The 21,117-nt window shown below is 42.3% G+C and overlaps 2 protein-coding genes across 3 annotated transcripts; one reads left to right on the top strand and one right to left on the bottom strand.

The window, feature by feature from the left end:
- Window positions 1-1,596: 1,596 nt before the first annotated feature.
- On the bottom strand, window positions 1,597-10,415 carry LOC129816378 (small membrane A-kinase anchor protein-like). Of its 2 annotated transcripts, none has more exons than XM_055870799.1 (2): window positions 9,854-10,415; window positions 1,597-6,538 (listed from the first exon to the last, which is right to left on the bottom strand). In XM_055870799.1, the coding sequence occupies exon 2, from the start codon at window positions 6,352-6,354 to the stop codon at window positions 6,082-6,084; it is 273 nt and encodes a 90-aa protein (XP_055726774.1). In that variant the 5' UTR covers window positions 6,355-6,538; window positions 9,854-10,415; the 3' UTR covers window positions 1,597-6,081. The 2 variants fall into 2 exon arrangements, with proteins under 2 accessions (XP_055726774.1, XP_055726775.1); XM_055870800.1 differs by lacking the exon at window positions 9,854-10,415 and adding an exon at window positions 9,216-9,320.
- A 1,712-nt stretch (window positions 10,416-12,127) lies between these two features.
- On the top strand, window positions 12,128-16,699 carry LOC129816377 (growth/differentiation factor 8). Its single transcript, XM_055870798.1, has 3 exons — window positions 12,128-12,628; window positions 13,729-14,096; window positions 15,105-16,699. Exons 1-3 carry the CDS (start codon window positions 12,256-12,258, stop codon window positions 15,483-15,485), a joined length of 1,122 nt encoding a protein of 373 aa, XP_055726773.1. The 5' UTR covers window positions 12,128-12,255; the 3' UTR covers window positions 15,486-16,699.
- The last annotated feature ends 4,418 nt before the right edge of the window (window positions 16,700-21,117 follow it).

Raw genomic sequence — 21,117 nt, 5'->3', positions numbered from 1 at the left:
GAATCACTCCTGTTTTGGGGGGTGTCTTGCTAATTGCCTATAATTTCCACCTTTTGTCTATTCCATTTGCACAACAGCATGTGAAATTTATTGTCAATCAGTGTTGCTTCCTAAGTGGACAGTTTGATTTCACAGAAGTGTGATTGACTTGGAGTTACATTGTGTTGTTTAAGTGTTCCCTTTATTTTTTTGAGCAGTGTATATATGGATGTGCGATGGCCGTGCGGCATAGGCAAGATGGAATAGATGGTATAAAATACTGTATATACATATGAGATGAGTAATGTAAGATATGTAAACATTATTAAAGTGTCATTATTTAAAGTGACTAGTGAGACCATTATTAAATCACTTTTTAAAGTGGCCAGTGATTTGAGTCTGTATATAGGCAGCAGCCTCTCTATGTTAGTGATGGCTGTTTTAACAGTTTGATGGCCTTGATATTGAAGCTGTTTTTCAGTCTCTCGGTTCCAGCTTTGATGCACTGTACTGACATCGCCTTCTGGATGATAGCGGGGTGAACAGGTTACAGGTCCTTGATTATCTTTTTGGCCTTCCTGTGACATCGGGTGCTGTAGGTGTCCTGGAGTGCAGGTAGTTTGCCCCTGGTGATGCGTTGTGCAGACCGCACTACACTTTAGAGAGCCTTGCGGTTGAGGGCGGTGCAGTTGCCGTACCAGGTGGTGATACAGCCTGACAGTATGCTCTCGATTGTGCATCTGTAGAAGTTTGTGAGGGTTTTAGGTGACACCTGACACTTGTCACCTGTTGCGCCTTCTTCACGATGCTGTCTGTGTGGGTGGACCATTTCAGTTTGTCCGTGATGTGTATGCCGAGGAACTTAAAACTTTCCACCTTCATTACTGTCCCGTCGATGTAGATAGGGGGGTGCTCCCGCTGCTGTATCCTGAAGTACACATGTTGTATTCGGCGCATGTGACAAATATAATTTGATTTAATTCAGACGGAAGACAGCAGATCCAAAGGTTAAGGTTAGGCAATATTGGGATATTGAAATTGCTTAAGGTTAGAGTAAGGGTAGCTTTGATTCCAGCCGATTTTTCTCAAGCCATTCTCAAATGAGAATACAGTGTTGAGATGTGGTACCGTGAGACTACAGTAAGGGGTAAGTAAGGGTTAGGGTCATTATCAGATGATTAACCTTTGATGATGCTCATGATCAATGGCCCCATTTATACCAGATGCTAACGTGTCCTCTCTCCTGATCTTGCCCATATTCTGATTGTGCCCATATCTTTAAAAGTGTCGACGATTAAAATAATTGATTGCAATCAGATCTTCCCAAGTATTTCAGAAGTAGTTGGACAAATTGATTGGTTGGATTAAAGCTCATTGGTCAGAGCTTAGTAAAGGTTAGTGGGGTCTGAGGTGGATGGGGGACGTCAGATGCGACCCGCAAGGTTTCCAGTTCGAACCAGTTTCAACTTTTTTCCCGCCAACATACTTCACTAATCACATTTCTAATTTATTAACATTCTAAGTGCCTCAACAGCAGTTGACTATGCACTGAGATAGAGGGTCACAGGTCCTAATCTTGCCGATGCCCTTTCTCAAAAAAGAGATGAAGTCACTTAATCAATGGTAGAAGGCATAATTTTCAGCTTTATTGGTATTCACATTTTTTTTCAATTAGTCATTTACAGACCTGTACAGTGCTGCAGGTGAAATGAATATTACATAAATATATAGATTCAGATGATGCAAAAGAAGCATTAGGATCTCCCAACAGAAAACACATTTTGTTCATAATCAAACCAAAGGGTTGACTGAAAGACTGATGTTACAAGATGTTACTGTAACTCAAGTGAAATTTCGCCATTGTTACCGATACTGACATCATATTTCGAAGGAAAGAATCCAGGTACACCTAGTTTGTACATACGTTGGTATTCCTTGTATTTCTTTCAAGCTGGAAGCATTGTGAACTGCAACATTGACCATATCCAAGGCATTGGATTTCTGTGTTCGACGCTATCGCAGTTTTATTGTAATGAAATACAGTGCACTCGGAAAGTATTCAGACCCCTTGACTTTTTCCACATTTTGTTACGTTACAGCCTTACTCTAAAATAGATAAATACATTATCTCCCCTCATCAATTTACACGCAATACCCCACAATGACAAAGCAAAAACAGGTTTATCAAATGTATAAAACAAACAAAATACTGTATTCAGACCCTTTGCTATGAGACTCAAAATTGAGCTCAGGAGCATCCTGTTTCCATTGATCATCCTTGATGTTTCTACAACTTGATTGGCGTCCACCTGTGATATATTCAATTGATTGGACATGATTTGGTAAGGCACACCCCTGTCTATATAAGGTCCCACAGTTGACAGTGCGTGTCAGAGCAAAAATCAGGCCATGATGTCGAAGGAATTGTCCGTAGAGCTCCGAGACAGGATTGTGTCAAGGGGAAGGGTACCAAAAAATGTCTGCAGCATTGAAGGTCCCCAAGAACACAGTGGCCTACATAATTCTTAAATGGAAGAAGTTTGCAACCACCAAGAATCTTCTGAGCGATGGCCGCCCGGCAAAAATGAGCAATCGGGGGAGAAGGGCGGTGACCAAGAACCCGATGGTCACTCTGACAGAGCTCCAGAGTTCCTCTGTGGAGATAGGAGAACCTTCCAGAAGCACAACCATCTCTGCAGCACTCCTCCAATCAGGCCTTTATGGTAGAGTGGCCAGGCAAAGCCACTCCTCAGTAAAAGGCACATGTTTGCCTAAAGGCACCTAAAGGACTCAGAAACAAGATTCTCTGGTCTGATGAAAACCAAGATTGAACTCTTTGGCCTGAATGCCAAGCGTCACGTCTGAAGGAAACCTGGCACTATCCATAAGGTGAAGCATGGGGGTGGCAGTATCATGCTGTGGGGATGTTTTTCAGGGGCAGGGACTGGGAGACTAGTCAGAATTGAGGGAAAGATGAATGGAGCAAAGTACAGAGAAATCCTTGATGAAAACCTGCTCTAGAGCACTCAGGACCTCAGACTGGGGAGAAGGTTCACCTTCCAACAGGACAACGCAGGAGTGGCTTCGGAACAAGTCTCTGAATGGCCTTGAGTGGCCTTGAACCTCTGGAGAGAGACCTGAACATAGCTGTGCATCGACGCTCCCCATCCAACATGAGAGCTTGTGAGGATCTGCAGAGAAGAAATGGGAGAAACTCCCCACATACAAGCCTGTAGCGTCATACCCAAGAAGACTTGAGACCAAAACCCTGTTTTTGCCTTGTCATTATGGGGTATTGTGTGTAGATTGAGGGGGAAAAAACAATTGAATCCATTTTAGAATAAGGCTGTAACGTAACAAAATGTGGAAAAAGTCAAGGGGTCTGAATAGTTTCCGAATGCATTGTATACAGTATATACTGTAGTGCCAGCTGTCTTCTGCATACTAAAACATTACTTTTATCAACCAATTTATTGGAGTCAAAATCAAGCTTAATGGAAAACAACTTTTGAATGTATTGTTTTTTGCAGCTTTATCTATAAGTTGTTAAAACATTTAGCTGAAGCAGTGATAACAGTGATTTGTTTCTAAACCCTCCACCTCCCAGTTCTTAGATTAAGGAATTCAGTATGGGGAAAAAATTGGGTCACCGCTAAATGGGCCCACAAACTAGGTTTGGTTTGCTACTAGCAAACTCCCTTAAAAGACCTTTGCTTGAAAAACAAGAAAGAAGCAGCAATATTATAGTTTGACCCTCTTGAGATACCGTAGCAACAACTTAGCCAGTAACACTTCCTCAAAAGAGTCAGAATTAATCAAAGATAAATCAAGAATTATTAGTAATTAATGTTGGCATTTTTGCTGAGGAGGTCTTAGTAATTTTACATCTAGCTAAGATGTTTGGTGCAGTATTTCTCAAGTGAGAAAATGTGCATGAAAATTTGTCGTCTCTCATTCAAGAATCCTGTCTATAGTTCCCACTGCTACTAGGAGTAGCACCAATCACCGACAAAGGGGCATATACTCGGGCTACTGAACTTAAACTTGCCTCAAGAAAAATGTTTGTGTGCGCGAACAGGCAAAAAAAAGAAACACAAAACAAAGAATAACGTCACAAAATGTTGTTGTAATACACGCGCAAACTGTTTCGACGGAGGCATTCGACAGGCTTTTAAATTTGTTTACAGAATTTTTTGGGATGGTTCAAGAGATTAATCTCTCAACCCAGATTAGTGCAAATGTCATTATAAACAGTATTTGTTGCTTTTAACTATAATGGATTTTTGGTGTCGCATTTAAAGCACACCACCACATTTTTTGCTGAGCAAACCTAACGCCCTGCCAGCTGAATTCTCACTTGAGATACACATTCCAAACTTCAACAAAACTTTATTTTCCAGTCAAATAATGTCCACTTGTTCTTTGTGGTGTATACAATAGCACCCTAATTAACGCTCTGGAAATGTACCATGTTGCCCAGCCTAGACTAATGCACCTTTTAAAGCTTCTTGAACATTGTTTGTGGTAGGGTGGGAACTGACGTGCTATGACTAAAACTCACTAATATCACCTTCTATCAAATAAACGTCATAAGAAAGCCCATCAAACATATTGTGCTTGTATTAGCATTCATTAAGGACTTTGGCAGTTGTGGTCCCCTATTCCAAACAACTCAACTCTCTGTTGTGAATATATGTGTCTTTGGCCTGTTAAAATAGCATCGTACTATTAAGAAGCCATTTGCTCTTAATAAAAATAGCATGGCCTTTTAGAGTTGCATATTTGTGCTGTAAATTCTATGGGGCAGATGGCAGTAGTTCATCATTGGATAGAAGACAGTACGTGAAAACCAGGGTGCTTGGCCCTAGACATTTTGGCCAAAACAAAAGGTATTTGTGAACCCAGCACACTTTTTGTGCCCAGAAGAAAAGTCACGGTAAAAGTGTGTGAATCCGTCCTAATGTTCTGATTTACTCATGGCATGTGGACCTAGCCAGCCCTCAGGAATGTCCTATTGTCATTGGCATTCAAATTCACAAAATGGGAGGACGCTGAACCTCTGTAAAACATTCCTCGAGCATCATTTTGTCAAAGTGACCGTAGTCAGGTCCTAGGATACTGCAGCTCGTGGGCAGACCTGCTTAATGGTAGGGCCGGGACGATACCAGTATCGCGATATTCCTTCCATGGCAAAAATGAAAACACGAAGCTCTTTGGTCCTTTAAAAACCTGCTGTATGTAAAATATTGTGTGCTATAGCTTGGAAAATAAATGAACGGGACTCTGGATAACATAATGATTTTCGTTTCCAACATCAGGGCTGAAGTTAAATTCGCTTCATGTTTTGTTTCCTTGCCACGATACTAACGAATATCGCGATACTGGTATCGTCCCGGACCTACTTCATGGGTAGTTTGAAGAATGAGTTTCCTTTGTTGGTGGATGTGGACCACAGGCCCCCTGGGACACCATTATCCAATATCCCTAACCTGGGAGCTTCTGCCTGAGAAGACAGATAGAGAGGGAGGTGTGTACCTGCTGACCCCAGCAAACAGTTCAAGTGAAAAACACTTGAGGGGCCAATTAATAATTTCCTACATAGGCCCTGAAATTTGGCCCCATGATGTGGCACACGTCAAGCAAAAAAAAAAAATGGTATACTTTTCCTGAAAGGCAGAACCGGTAATTTTCAAAGCAGGATTCAATGATACTCTCCTGTTTTATTGGCTTCCAAGCCAGTTTAACCAAACACACCCCAACTCTCATCCTCTAGCTAACGATAGAGGGAAGCACATGGTCTAGATTGAATATGAGAGGAGTAGCCAAGGTCTTTGTCTGTTAGTCAAGGTCAAAATGTCACCAGATGAGTTACAACATCCAAGTATGTATTAATTAAACAGAAAAATGGCTTTGGACCATAGATTGGGATCAACATCTTGTCATCTCCAGCTGGTACATGTTCGTAGTGTTTTGTTTCACCCTGAATCGGAGTGCTGTCCGGTCTCCTGTCTTCTGGGCATCCATTTGTCCTCCTCTCCCCAAAGGGTCAAGGTGAATCCCAGAACAGAAATGCCTCTTGCACTGCCTCTGCCCCCCCCCCCCTCATGGCACGTCACACTCAATGTAGGGGATGTCACTGTAGCGGCTGTCCACCTCCAGCCACTGCTGCACTGCCCGGGCCACAATCTCCTCCGACAGCCGCTGGGCATACTCCAGCAGGATGGGGTCCACCCGGGCAGAGTCTTTCCCTGACCCCGTCTCCGAGTGGACCAGCAGCGCATTCTCGCCCCATCGCTTCCCAAGCTTGCCGTCCAACTTCTCCACAGAGTTGGCGTACTGGGTCGGATCGCTCTTCTTGGATTTGACGCATCCCATGATATAAATAGTGTAGCATTGATTTCAGGGAGCTGGTGAAGCAGGAGTGTGTCTGAGAGGGGCTTAGGCTTTGGTCGAGAAATGACGGCTAGGAAGCCGATTCTTGTCTGGACCGAGCTTCGCTGAAATAGTCCAGACGGTCAGCCATGCTCCTGTACTCCCCTACACAGATCTTTTCCATGTGCTGTAGGGAGAGAAAATAGGGAGAGGATTTCAGTGTTTTATTTTCCATCAGAGGCAGCCTAAAAATACCAGATGGCAAAGGAAAGAATTGAGAGGCCTACTATTTTCACAGTGACTTAGCATTTTTCCCTCTGTTACCACCTATGCAGCAGTAGCTACACACTGGACACACCAGGTGATTTCAACATGGACCTTTGGGTCATATTTGGTTGAGACGTTGATCAATGAGATTTCAACCTTTTATTCACCCATTCAAAAAGGACAGCCAGAAGTTTGTTGAATTCCCAATGTGTTATCACTACGCTTTCAACCATCTAAAGCACAACCAAATTCCAATGGAAAAACAATGTCTGATTTTTGGTTAAGTTAAGTCATCTGAATGTGTTATCACTGCGCTTTCAACCATTAATCTAATAGCACAACCAAATGACCTGGATTGCAGTTGAGATTAGACTGCATTAAAAGTACATAGTGCAAGTGATCAATGCTGTTCAAGATTCTGCACAGATTATTACAGCAATTGTGAAGATTTCCACAGACGTGCGACCTTCACATGCTATGTTGAACATGCACGCTTTCTATGATTACAAAAAAATACATTTATGGTTAGAAAACCTCAATGTGGCCATGGATGTGTTACTCATTTTAAGGTTGAATAGATACTGTTACATTAGTTTCTAAGATTGCCTTAACTTTTGGCTATTTACTGTATTACATTACAAAAGTCATATTGAATTGTGTTTGGTTGATAATGCAACCAAGTATCAACATTTAAAAGAGGTTAATCCTAATCTTTAACTTTTATTTTTGGTTTACTTGGAGACGTGAATCGAATATATAATTTGTTGACTTGTCAAAGTTATAAGACTATTTAATGTATTGCAAAAGTAATATTGAATTGTGTATGGAAGAAATATCAACATTTGAAGGAAATACATATTTTTGTTCAGTATAGTTGTAGAGAAACTGGAATTAAAGCCAGATGAAGTTAACGGCACAAAAGATACAAACGCAAGATGTAAAGTGTTCGTCTCATGCTTCATGAGCTGACATAAAAGCATGCTGACTGCAGGAATGTCCACCAGGGCTGTTGCCAGAGAATGTTCATTTCTCTACCATAAGCCATTCTTTTAGAGAATTTGGCAGTACGTCCAACCGGCCTCACAACCGCAGACCATGTGTAACCATGCCAGCCCAGGACCTCCATATCCACCACTGGCACACTGGAGAAGTGTGTTCTTCACAGATGAATCCTGGTTTCAAATGTACTGGGCAGATGGCAGACAGCATAGTGTGTATGGCATTGTGTGAGCTAGCGGTTTGTTGATGTCAACGTTGTGAACAGAGTGCCCCATGGTGGGGTTATGGTATGGGCAGGCATAAGCTACAGACAACGAACACAATTGCATTTTATCGATGGCAATTTGAATGCACAGAGATACCGTGACGAGATCCTGAGGCCCATTGTCGTGCCATTCATCCGGCGCCATCACCTCATGCATGGCCCCAAGTCGCAAGGATCTGTACACAATTCATGGAAGCTGAAAATGTACCAGTTCTTCCATGGCCTGCGTATTCACCAGACACGTCACCCATTGAGCACGCTTGGGATGCTCTAGATCACAGCTGTCAAACTCATTCCACGGGGGGCCGAGTGTCTGCCGGTTTTCGCTCCTCCCTTATACTTGATTGATGAATTAACATCACTAATTAGTTAGGAACTCCCCACACCTGGTTGTCTAGGGCTTTATTGAAAGGAAAAACCAAAAACCTGCAGACACAAGGCCCTCCGTGGAATGAGTTTGACACCCCTGCTCTAGATCGACGAGTACAACCGAGTGTTCCAGTTCCCGCCAATATCCAGCAACTTCGCACAGCCATCGAAGAGGAGTGGGACAACATTCTGCAAACCACAAGCAATAGCCTGAATAACTATGCAAAGGAGATGTGTTGCGCTGCATGAGGCAAACGGTGGTCACACTAGATAGTGACTGGTTTTCTGATCCACGACACCTACCTTTTTTTTAAGGTATCTGTGACGAACAGATGCATATCTGTATTACCAGTCATGTGAAATCCATAGATTAGGGCCTAATGAATTGATTTAAATTGACTAATTTATTTATATGAACTGTAACTCAGTAAAATCTTTGAAATTGTTGTATGTTGCGTTTATATTTTTGTTCTGTGTAGATATAAGTAATTTGGAAAATGCTCTATAATTTTTTTCACTTTGAAAATGTGGAGTAGGTTTTTGTTTAATTATAAGGTAGCAAAATGTGAAGACTGCAAGGGGTGTGTAGACTTTGACTAGGCATTGTATAAATAGACTATGTGGCTCTAGGTTGAATGCACAAAGGACTGATGTTATTTGCTGTAGTCCACATCTCCATCTGTCCTGTGCGTGTGTGTGCTACCTCAGTCCTGCCTGATCCAGATTCAAGGTGGCATGTGATTATTTCTCTGATAGAGCAGCACACTATTATATCATCCCGTTCATCTCTCACATACAATTTGCTTTATACAGATGCTGCAAAATGCTAGCATTGTAGCTTATGCTTTTTGACAGTGGCTTTCGCTTATATAAGTACAGTGCTGATTCCTAAAACTTCAATCAGATCTTTATGACACATCTTTTCATATTTTAAGACAAAGTGGGGAAAGGTGATGCCTGTTACCTTATGTCAAGCATGTCGCTCTAGCCCAGGTAGCCTATAAGGAACGTGGCAATGTAGCATTTAGCTCAAGCATGGAACGTGGCAAGCATGTCGCTCTAGCCCAGGTATCATGGGACTCGACCCTGTAAACCCTACCTTCCTCCCCAGCGGGGTTAGAAGGGGGGCCAACACATACAACAATTCTACTTTACATTTTGTTGTTATATTTTACATTTGGAAATAACCTGATTATGTGTAATATAGTCGTATAGGTTATTATTTGACAAAAAGTTATTCTAAATAAAAAATGTGTCCATTTAATTTCCGTCCTCGTGAGGGTGAAGTTGGCCATACCAGGGACGTTTATCCCCCATTCTACTATAACCCACCTTTCTTGAATTAGTAAGGGCATATATGACATAATCTCACTATTGAAATGTGAACATAAAAGGTCAAGGAGAAATGCTAACCGGGATGGGGAAATAGAGGGCGAAATAGTTGTCACCCTTGGAAATAGGATTCTGAAAATTCCCTACTCATGAGCGCATTTCTGCTTAATACACCATTATTTAGACGTAGCCTGCGCCTATAGTCCAATTCCCACTGAATTCCCTGAAAAATTCATATCATAAAATATTGTTGATGCGTGGGATACATACCTTCAAGAGGGCTCTTGGAAAAGTAGGACAAGGTGAGTTTACCCCCATGAATATCAAATTCACCCAGTGGGAAATCACATCCTCGTTTTCTCTTTAACGACACTTTCCCCTACGGTCGATTTCAATAAAGAAGTGTCATACATCCACACGGATTGTGAACCGAAATCACTATATGTGCCGCCTCTCCTTTCTATTCAATCTCCTTATCGGCTTCAAACCGCTGCATATGCGTCCAATGATTTGAACTTGAAGCTTGGAAGGCAGCGACATTATTGGTCAGTTTCTCTCTCTGCACGAAATGTGCACTACGTTACCAAACTGGCCATCCAATGTTGCACCATACCACATTGTGCAGTAATTTAACTAAATGCTAAATCGATTTAAGGTCTCAAACCCATGAATAGTCCTGGACCTGGATAACGACAACTTCTTGCCATCATTCTACTCGAGATTACCCATAGGTCATCGTTGAAATTGTTGCCTGTTTGACTTCACTTTCTAATGGCGGCTGTAGCTTGTAGGACGTAATTATATTTTGAATACACACTCAACAGCAATTAGTAGCTGTGTCGACTAGGTTGTGGAGGTAAATTGGGCGCACACAATCAGGCTACTGATACTTGTACAATATCACCCTCTTGTGGCATGCTTGACTTCTCAGTGATTTATTACAATGTTTAAAGTAAGGAATATATTCAGTTGTTGCTATAAACTAATGCCATAGATTATAATCCTGTCTCCCAGGCCTTTGCTGGAAGTGTAACCCCGTGCAGCTTCCCTGTATCTAGGTTTTAGGCTACTACTGAGTCTGCCAAGAGGTCTGGACCATTATGGCACAGGAGGTACCGTAGTGCGCTTTCGCTTAAGCCACAGGGGCACTGTGTAAGGTTTTATGAGTATTGATAGCAAGCTATATGTGCTCATATATATTTAAAACCAATTGTTGTCATTTAAAAAATATATATATGTGACGAATTCGTTCTTGACGAATGAGTAAATCTGTAAAACTCATTGGAGGAGTGTGCGTAAAACTGTATAGTCCATAAGTGTACATTAGTTAAAGTCGTTCAGTATGTTTTCTTTCACATAAGGGATATAGTCTCAAATTCCATAATGATAATAGGCTATAAACCATTGACATGACTCGTGACCAAGTCATTGTGTCATGCCATCCATATTGCTGCGTAAAATGTACATAATTTTGACGATTTGATTGACTTTCATTAGAACCTATATGTTACTTTTCATCTGTAAATGAAAATAATATTTCATAACCTGTGCGTAATGTTGCAACTGTAGTTGTCGATAAGCCGCACGATGGCACTAAACGTCTTAACGAAAAAGCTTTCGTAAATCAGACACCCCAAGGCAACAATACCCAGTAGCCTATAGTTTAGTACAGTATAGTAGGCCTACAGTACAGCCCATTTCGCCATATATTTTCTATGCAATGGTATCTATCCTATAGCCTATTGATTAATACATTTTGCCTTTGGAAAGTAGGTTTGGAGACAAGTAGGTCTACTCCTTGTAGCCTATAGGTCTACATAGACTAAATATTGGTTCCTGTCATATTTGTAAACAATTTACCTTACATTTTCAAGAGAGATTCAGAAGGATAGGTAAAACGATCATATAACTAACGTAAAGAAGTGAAGTCATAACTCCGATTAATTTGATCCCTGTAGCTTTGATGGGATGCAGGGGCGGACTGACTATCTGGCATTTCTGGCAAATGTCAGAAGGGCTGGTAAATGTTTTGCCTAGAGGGCCTGTCTAACTTCTTTTTTTTTGCCCAAAATGATAATTATCTGGCTAATAATGGTGGCCTCAATGAATAAAATGGGCTGCTGTAGAGGCCTTGAGGAAACATTTTTAGTTGTGGGGGCCTCAAGGGGAAAAATGGGCCATTGTGTATAAATGTCAGAACCGATTTCTGGTTCCAGTCTACCGCTGGTGTGATGGGACAGGCTAAATAAAACAGGTTTCTCAGTGGCATTCAGATGTTGACAGGCTGTGGCTGACTTAAGTTTATGCAATAAATCAAGAACTATATCCGAAATGTTTATTTGACCATTTGCAGTACTGTCTTGTCTGATTGATAGTGTAGTTGTCTCAAAACTATTCCAAACCTTGCCATTGCGTACCTCTTTAAGGTTTGACAGAAAAATACAGTTAATGTCTGTCTGTTAAATTCATTGTTGCCAGCCCAACCAATCATAGATTTTGACGACACAAAAGAGAGGCCAAAGTTGCAATATAAAAAGGGCTGCCGAATTAAAGTATGACACCTATCAGTGTAGAGCCTGATTTCAAACACAGGCAACTCTGTAGTCCGTCTTCACGCCAATACATATTACATTTGGGATTCCAATTTTATAGCTAACTCCGCACCTTAGATAATGCATCTGACGCAGGTTCTGATTTATCTCAGTTTCATGGTTGCTTTCGGTCCAGTGGGTCTTGGTGATCAAACCGCGCACCACCAGCCCCCTGCCACGGATGACGGCGAGCAGTGCTCAACATGCGAGGTCCGACAGCAGATCAAAAACATGAGATTACACGCCATCAAGTCCCAAATTCTTAGCAAACTACGACTCAAGCAAGCTCCCAATATCAGCCGAGATGTTGTCAAGCAGCTCCTGCCTAAGGCACCACCTTTGCAGCAACTTCTTGACCAGTACGATGTTCTTGGAGATGACAATAAGGATGGAGTTATGGAAGAAGATGATGAACATGCAACCACAGAAACAATCATGACAATGGCCACTGAACGTAAGTTTGACAGACTATTATTCAATGCAACTATACACTGAGTGTACAAAACATTAGGACAACCTGCTATTTCCATGACATAGACTGACCAGGTGAATCCAGGCGAAAGCTATGATCCCTTATTGATGTCACTTGTTGAATCAACATCAACCCGTGTAGATGAAGGGGAGGAGACAGGTTAAATAATGATTTTTAAGCCTTGAGACAATTGAGACATGGGTTGCGTATGTGTGCCTTTCAGAGGGTGAATGGGAAAGACAAAATACGTAAGTGCCTTTGAACGTGGTATGGTAGTAGGTGCCAGGCGCACCGGTTTGAGTGTACGCTGCTGGGTTTTCACGGTCAACAGTTTCCAATGTGTACAAGAATGGTCGATCACCCAAAGGACATCCAGCCAACTTGACACAACTGTGGGAAGCATTGGAGTCAACATGGGCCAGTATCACTTTGGGACGCTTTCGACACCTTGTAGAGTCCATGCCCCGACAAATTGAGGCTGTTCTCAATATTAGGAAGTTAGTTCCTAAAGTTCTGTACACTCAGTGTTTAATAACGTTAAAAAGGCACCAGACCGCAGCTGTTTTTACGCATTGGGCACAGAGCGCACTTGCATATCTGATCCCGTATTACTTGCACCACTATGTTGAGAATAGGTTGGAATTTCATACGAATAATGAATTCGTTTTGATCTGTAATGTCATGTTAAATTGAAACCACTATAAAATTATACGCAGTAAATTTACGAACAATACGTACGAGCCAAGTTCCATCTTATAATGTGCCAGTGTCACTCTCTGGTGTTGAGTGTGGAGGTTCTAAAACTAGATAGGCTAGGCTATATTGGAGGATACCCTGGAGAAGACACATTGTTGTGTTTTATAGTTTATCAATACTTGTCATGACATTGTAACTTTAAATATATTTTTTGAAATTGGTTTACCAAGGGGGTTCTGTAACGAAAATACAATTGTGTTTTGTGTTAAATACAACTGCAAACGTTTTTTTGCAGTCATTTAATTTAGTTTATAAATCAAATTGTATTGTGGAAATAGAGATGAAATTTCCATATTGTAATTAATGTTATACTTTCTCTCCTCCAGCCCAATCCATCGTCCAAGTCGATCGGAAACCCAAGTGTTGCTTATTCTCCTTTACTTCGAAGATCCAGGTGAACCGCATAGTTCATGCGCAGTTATGGGTGCACCTTTTGCCAGCTGACGAAGTCACCACCGTGTTCCTGCAAATCTCCCGCCTGATGCCTGTCACGGACGGGGGCAGGCACATAGGTATCCGGTCTCTAAAGATCGACGTGAATGCAGGAGTCAGCTCTTGGCAAAGTATCGACGTGAAACAAGTGCTGTCCGTGTGGCTGCGGCAGCCGGAGACGAATTGGGGGATCGAGATTAATGCGTTCGACTCGAAGGGAAATGATCTGGCCGTTACCTCAGCAGAAGCGGGAGAAGGACTGGTGAGTTTAGATTGATCTCCCATCGAAGCAATTTACAAATAGTTTTGTAATTTATTTATCCCCGTGGGATCTATGTGAAATAATCCATAACCCATGTATTAATGCGTAATGATGCAATATCAACACGTACCACCCTTGTCAAGAGTGCAAATACATTTGTTTGTGTCAAATTGTGTGGCAAGACTCATTTGGCATCAAATACCAGTTGTTGATCAGAGGGGTCTTGGCATCCTAAGATTTGCTCTCATGTGCTTTTATGTTTAGCTAACAATCACATTTTCAAAGTACTTTAGAATCTTTAGTATAAACACACATACCTCATTAAAGGAGTATATGTATGACAGAATAGTTGCCCTGGCCACCAATAATATCATGTCCTATCACCTGATTACATAAAAGTTCATATTATTTACATGGCCAGAAATTCCTGAAGTCCTGTGTGACTGTGCTAATCAGAGTAATTGCCTACAGCCTCACACACACACACACACACACACACACACACACACACACACACACACACACACACACACACACACACACACACACACACACACACACACACACACACACACACACACTTTGTTCTTCTATCCTCATGGGGACCTACAATTGTTTTCCATTCAAAATCCTATTTTCCCTAACCTGTAACCCAAACCGAACTCCTAACCCTAAATCCTTACCATAATTGTCACTCTAACCCCTAAACCTAACCCCTAAGCTTAAAATAGCCTATGTCCTCATGACGAGGGAGAACTTTCCTTGTTTTACTATCCTTGTGGGGACTTTTGGGGATTTTAGGTCCCCACAAGGATATAAGTACCCACCCACACACCAACACACACACACACACACACACACATTTTCAGTGGCTCAAAGTATCACAACACCAGGTTTGAAACCTTGATCAGCAATGTTTTATTGGAAAAGCAAAATCAAATATGTTTCCCAATGTATCAAGCAATGCCTGTTTCATGTTTTCAACCATTCCGTATTGTGCCTTTACAGCAACCCTTCATGGAGGTGACGATTTCAGAGGGCCCGAAGCGCTCCAGGAGAGACTCGGGCCTGGACTGTGACGAGAACTCCCCTGAGTCCCGCTGTTGCCGCTACCCCCTCACGGTAGACTTTGAAGACTTTGGCTGGGACTGGATTATTGCCCCCAAGCGCTACAAGGCCAACTACTGCTCTGGTGAGTGCGAGTACATGCACCTGCAGAAGTACCCCCACACCCACCTGGTGAACAAGGCTAACCCTCGCGGCACCGCCGGGCCCTGCTGCACCCCCACCAAGATGTCCCCCATCAACATGCTCTACTTCAACCGCAAAGAGCAGATCATCTACGGCAAGATCCCCTCCATGGTGGTGGACCGCTGCGGCTGCTCGTGAGCGAGAGCTCTGCCGGTGAGGGGGAGGGGCTCAGCCAGGGTCTCCACCCTGGACTTTGGGACAGATCCATCCACCACTACCAGTGCTTTCTGCAGAACACGGTGCAATAGAGCCAGAATAGCGGCTAAAGAAATGCCCGTCCATTCGCTGAGCAGCGCTTCCACCACGGACATGTCTCGTTCAGTTTTTTTTTCTCCCCCTCCTCCAATCACATGTTTGCAGCCACAATGGCCTAAAATCACATGGATGTAGGAACACGACGCCTGTTGGACTTGGGAGTGGACGTAGTAGCCCAAAGTACGCCACATTTTCCCACAAAATGTTTAAATGTGACACGCTCCGTCCAGTTATTCAAACATACAGACATGGATGGACACACATACACCAGACCTGGGTTCAAATAGTATTTGTTTTCTTTCAAATACTTTGACTGTTTGATGGAGACAGGTGGGGTTTGCACTTTGGGGAATAATCCATTGGTTCCATTGCACCAGGCAAGCACAGCTTAAGTACTGGAAAGACAACAAATCATATTTCAACCCGGGTCAGAAACATAGGTGCACACACACACAGACTCATTTCCCCCCAAGATTTTACAGCTACGCTTACCTATCAGTGTGATAATCATATAAGCAATGTTTGAGAGTGAAACCGGGAATCCTCAACGACTTTTGAAAGGGCTTGGAAAACTATAGCTGAGGTCTCGGTCTGAACTGGCCTTCATGCATAATGCCATACACGCCATGCACACACACAGCAACAGTGCATTCTTATTCAACTTTTAATCATAGCTTTTCCACCATTCAACTGCCTGTACGGCCCTACTCACTTGAATTATTCTTATTGTAAATCAACATTACTGGACAGGAGGACTTGAACCGGAGGCACAATGAATGCAGTCTACACATTGAGATGTGTTTAAGACAGATAAATATATTTTGAAAAGTATGAATGTTAAAACCACGTTTAAACTCTGTCTTACAAATAACACAGTTTGCACTATGGCAAACCAATAGAAAGAATTGGTTGCTACAAAAGTTGTAAAAACTGATTTTGATATGTTTGCTAATTTGTATTGTATACATATGCCATTGTTTCCATTAGCAGTTGCCTTTCTAAACCACTGTTAGTAAATGTATAAGACCACAAACTAGCAAGAAAACAGTACAAATGCGACTATATACCTGTTAATCAAATAAAGGTGCTTGCTTATATGTTAAGTTCAGTTATTTCATCCAATAGCTTAGTAATGGTATTTTACTGCCCTAGGAATACTAGAGCTGTGCATGTATTCTAAACAAGGGACGGTGTGCTCATTCAGCAATGAGTTCTGAATGACACACGTGCCATGTGGAATCATCTAAAGGTCATTTCTAACATTCCTGTTCATGTGCATTTGGTCACAAGCCTCAGTCATGTAAACGGAATCAGAAGAGGAGGGTTCTTGTGATAAACACATGGAGACGAATGCATCCCTACGGTTCCAATTCACATCAAATGAAATGTGAATTATAGACCGCAATATAGTTCATTCTGTTCCCCTGAACAGGGCTCAAACTCAAAATACTTTGCACAACACCACTTATAGCCAACAGAGCAAGAGACATGTCTGTCATTCCATGAGCGACAATTGGCCTCAGATCTCAAGGAAGGTGACGTCAGCGATATAATCAAGCCAACGTGCGACCTGAATTTCTCATCCACTACACAGGCAATTCAGCCAAATAGCGCAAGACCCAAAACCCTCCCGTCCATGGTCACAGAAAGTGTGCGCAGGCTAAGGAACAGCATGGATCCTACCATACCACATTAAAACGATTGGACCAACATGGTGCCTTTCAGCTGACCAATCACATGGACCCAGCCAGCCGTGGCGTTACCATTTCGTTTCATCACCAAAACAACATACAGTGATCAGAGTAGTCTGGACAACATGTCTCATTCACTTGAGTTTATCCACTCTTATTCTTTCAACATATGTCGTCTACTGATGGATAAGCAACAGGAGGTGTGTGAGTTTGTGCATGCTTGTGTTTGTGTATGCACCCATGCATGGATGTACAGAAAAGTAATAAGATCAACATTCACTGATAACATTATATCATACCTATTGTGGACATCATTCATGCCAACTGTCTTTCAATCTCCTTTTCCAGCTAGGGGTCTAGCAGTCAGTCAGGGCTGTAGGCATTGCAGTCTAATGAGAGAGGAAGTGAACTCTGTTGCGTTCTGACAGCCTGACTTATTGAACTGATGGCTTCATGAGGCTTCACTTCCGCCCGGTAGAGGGCGAACTGAGCATTGGCCCAGAGTGACATCCTTTCTTGCTGTGAACTGGAGGCCTGCCATGACAGTCGGGTGGGGCTCTAGCACAGGGTTTCCCAAACTCGGTCCTGGGGCCCCACCGAGTGCATGTTTTGTTTTTTCTCCCCCTAGCACTACACAGCTGATTAAATAATTAAAGCTTGATGATGAGTTGGTTATTTGAATCAGCTGTGTAGGGCAAAAAAACACAACCAAATGGGCACCTAGGGGGTCCCATGACAGTTTGGGAAACCCTGAAGCCTAGCAGACAGGTGCAGTAGATTCACAGAACAGCTTTCCTTGAGAGTATTCTTTTCCCCCAAAGTTATTCCTTGCCCACTGCCATCCCTACTAATGCATATGGACACGTAACAGGTGCATTTTCAGGAAGTAAAGCACTATGGGTGCGAGCTTTACACATTACGTGGTCCCTACACATATCATGCCTTTAAGCTACATAGCAATGGCAGGATGTTCTAGAAAAGCCCAACGAATAGTAGTAGGTAGAATAAAAAAAACATGTTTTACTTCCAAATCATTCTCAGAGGTAGAAGCGATCAATTAAATTAAACCATGTAATCAATGACATATACACAAATTACACTACATTGAAACTTATAAACATGATGACAACATTACATGACAATTTTCCACAATGTTTATGATTGTTGAAAAATTACACATCTAGTTCAGTTGATAAAATACCCAATGTAACACTTTACAATTTAGACTTAATAAGAGATGAATTAACGTTAGTTAATGCAGCAGTTAGCGCAAATAAATGATTAAGTAATAGTGCTACAAATCATTAAGTATTCTTTATATGCCCACATCACATATTTTCCATTATGTTTACAATGAATATTTGTTGAATCTAGTTCAATGTAGATCTAATACCTAATCGGCAGTACTTTAGAATACAGCTTCATTACTCATGTTGATTATTTAGTTAATGAGTTCATGCAGTAATTAACATAAATACATCATTAAGCTAATGAAGGTAATACCGGGAGGGTGTGTTCATAGGGGGGAAGGGAAGGGACTTGTAACATAACTGTAATCGTATATTGTCTGCCATTTGTGTGTGTGAAAAAATATAGACTTTTAATAAATGAGTAAAGAGGTGAAAATGGCAATAAATGGCATGTACATAAGTATTAGTAAGTAAATGGTTTGTTAATCGGGTATTAGTTAATGCTATCTAAGTATTAAAGTGATAGTGCGAGATTTAGCAATTCCTTCCTGCGTGCAGTTTGAAGAAAGTTGAAGGTAGTTTTGCGAGCCATTGCTAACTAGCATTAGCGCAATGACTGGAAGTCTACTGTAACAGCTGTCATGGCTACTGGAACAGCCAGATCAGATTTTTCATAAATAAGTAGCACTTCTTGAACACCTCCAACTTTCAAATCTAATCATCAGGTAGATTTGATAAACCTCCAAATCAGCACCATTCTCCAAAATCACCATTCTCCAAAAAATATCTGTCAAGGTAGCAATAGTACTGCACATGTTGGATTGTTTTCCTGGTCTGTGCCAGGTAAGTGTTGCTGCTAAATGAACAGCAGCAGGGAAACGCTTTGACTGATCATCACTACATCTGTCACCGCAAGACTAGCATTTCCAGAGAAGTGACACTGCCAACAACATTCCGTGCTTGACAGGTGAGGATGTGACAGTGAGAAAAGGGGAAGGCGGGGGAAACCCCTAGAGGTGGCTAGGGAGACAGTTCTGGTTGCTGCGCTCAGGATTCCCCTCCGTCTGGTATTAGGATGCTCCACCTCATCCCGCTCCCGGACGGGGCAGAGAGCCACAAACAAGGGGAAGGGGTAGGCTGCCAGGGGCAGTCCAACATCTGGAGCCTTCGGCAGACGTGCAAGACATACGGAGTCTGAAAAAAAAAAACATCTGGAGAAACACTCTGGCAGATCCCTCTGTGGGAAGGAAGGACTTCCTTGTAACGTACATGGGTTGATAGAGATTAGGATGGATGCAGCTGTCGCACTTGACGAAAACCCTTCTGTGCTGCATGTGTTCTTCTAACTGATTGAGGAAAGTCTAATACAGGCGTGGGCAACTCCAGTTCTCGAGGGCCTGATTGGTGCCACAGTTTTGCCCTAGCTAACACACCTGACTCCAATAATCCCCTAATCATGATCTTCAGTTTATAATGCAATTTGATTAATCAGCTGTGTTTGTTAGGGATGGAGAAAAAGTGTGACACCAATCAGGTACCCAAGGACTGGAGTTGCACTTCACCCCTCGCAGAGACCCATCCAGGTCACGGCACCAATGTGAGAGACTGGGTTTTGAACCCGGGTCTCCTGTATGCCAGAAAGTATTAAAATCTCAAGAAGGTTGCTCATCACGCAAGTGTGAGTAATTAACTAAATCAAAGTAGCTAGGATAGACACTGGCATAAAAGTGCAGCAAGAGATGGGCCAATCAACCACGCAGAGAAGCCTGGGAAAGTTTCTCAATCCTGGGAAGCCTCTCAATCCTCACACTGCTAGGCATCCAGGTACCTGCAGATATGTAGTAATCACTAAAATAACCAAGAAAGGATGAGAATAAGGGGCCAGCTGAAAGGTAGTCTGTTAAAGTCTCTCTCGGGTCCAAAGAAAGCAATGAAATGCAATAAAAGGAGCCCGTCTGGGACAAGGGGAGCCAGATGTGCAGCTGCTGGAGGCTACCTGTCGTCAGGCCACAATGATTTATCCTTCCCGTCCACACCGCTGCTTGCTTTTTCACTTAGGGGAGGAATCAGCACTCCCATCCCTAAACTATACTGACCTCTGTGAAACTATCACATGATTAATGACATTGTAAAGCTACTGGAAGTTGGGAGATGGGATCTTTTTGGTGTCCATTCAAGATACATTTAAATTACTTCTTTTTTGTCTTTTGTGTGACATGACAGTTGGAGTTACATCCGCTGCAACAATCGTGTTTACAACACATCTAAATATCTGTCTTGGTTTAAGAGGAGGACAGTGACTGACATAAATGTGGCTAAAAGACAGCCAAAGCCCAAGGCAATGAAGCAAGTGTTCTCAGGGGCCGTGGGCTGACAGTGATGGAGGATAGATGTTTCTCTAAGGAGACTGGGAGAAGTCTGGATTATGGAAACCTCATGTCTCCCAGTGTCATTCCTGTGCAGTTCCGACAACCGGATGAAGAAGAATATCAGCTATCTGTCAGATGGGGGGATATGTTTTGACATGTCTCAGAACAATATTTATGAAATGTTTTTTAGAGAGATTATTACATACAATTAATTATACGGAAAACTCTGGGTTGAGTGAAATGTTCAGAAGCAATAATGCTGTAA

This window comes from Salvelinus fontinalis, chromosome 19 (genome assembly GCF_029448725.1).
Source record: "Salvelinus fontinalis isolate EN_2023a chromosome 19, ASM2944872v1, whole genome shotgun sequence".
NCBI lineage: Eukaryota > Metazoa > Chordata > Actinopteri > Salmoniformes > Salmonidae > Salvelinus > Salvelinus fontinalis.
This window is presented reverse-complemented; position numbering and strand designations above follow the sequence as displayed.

Coding starts and splice junctions, on each gene's coding strand:
- LOC129816378 (XM_055870799.1), bottom strand. CDS start 6,354: ATGGGATGCGTCAAATCCAAGAAGAGCGATCCGACCCAGTACGCCAAC.
- LOC129816377 (XM_055870798.1), top strand. CDS start 12,256: ATGCATCTGACGCAGGTTCTGATTTATCTCAGTTTCATGGTTGCTTTC. Junction 12,629..13,728: donor CATGACAATGGCCACTGAAC/GTAAGTTTGACA, acceptor TCTCTCCTCCAG/CCCAATCCATCGTCCAAGTC. Junction 14,097..15,104: donor CAGAAGCGGGAGAAGGACTG/GTGAGTTTAGAT, acceptor GTGCCTTTACAG/CAACCCTTCATGGAGGTGAC.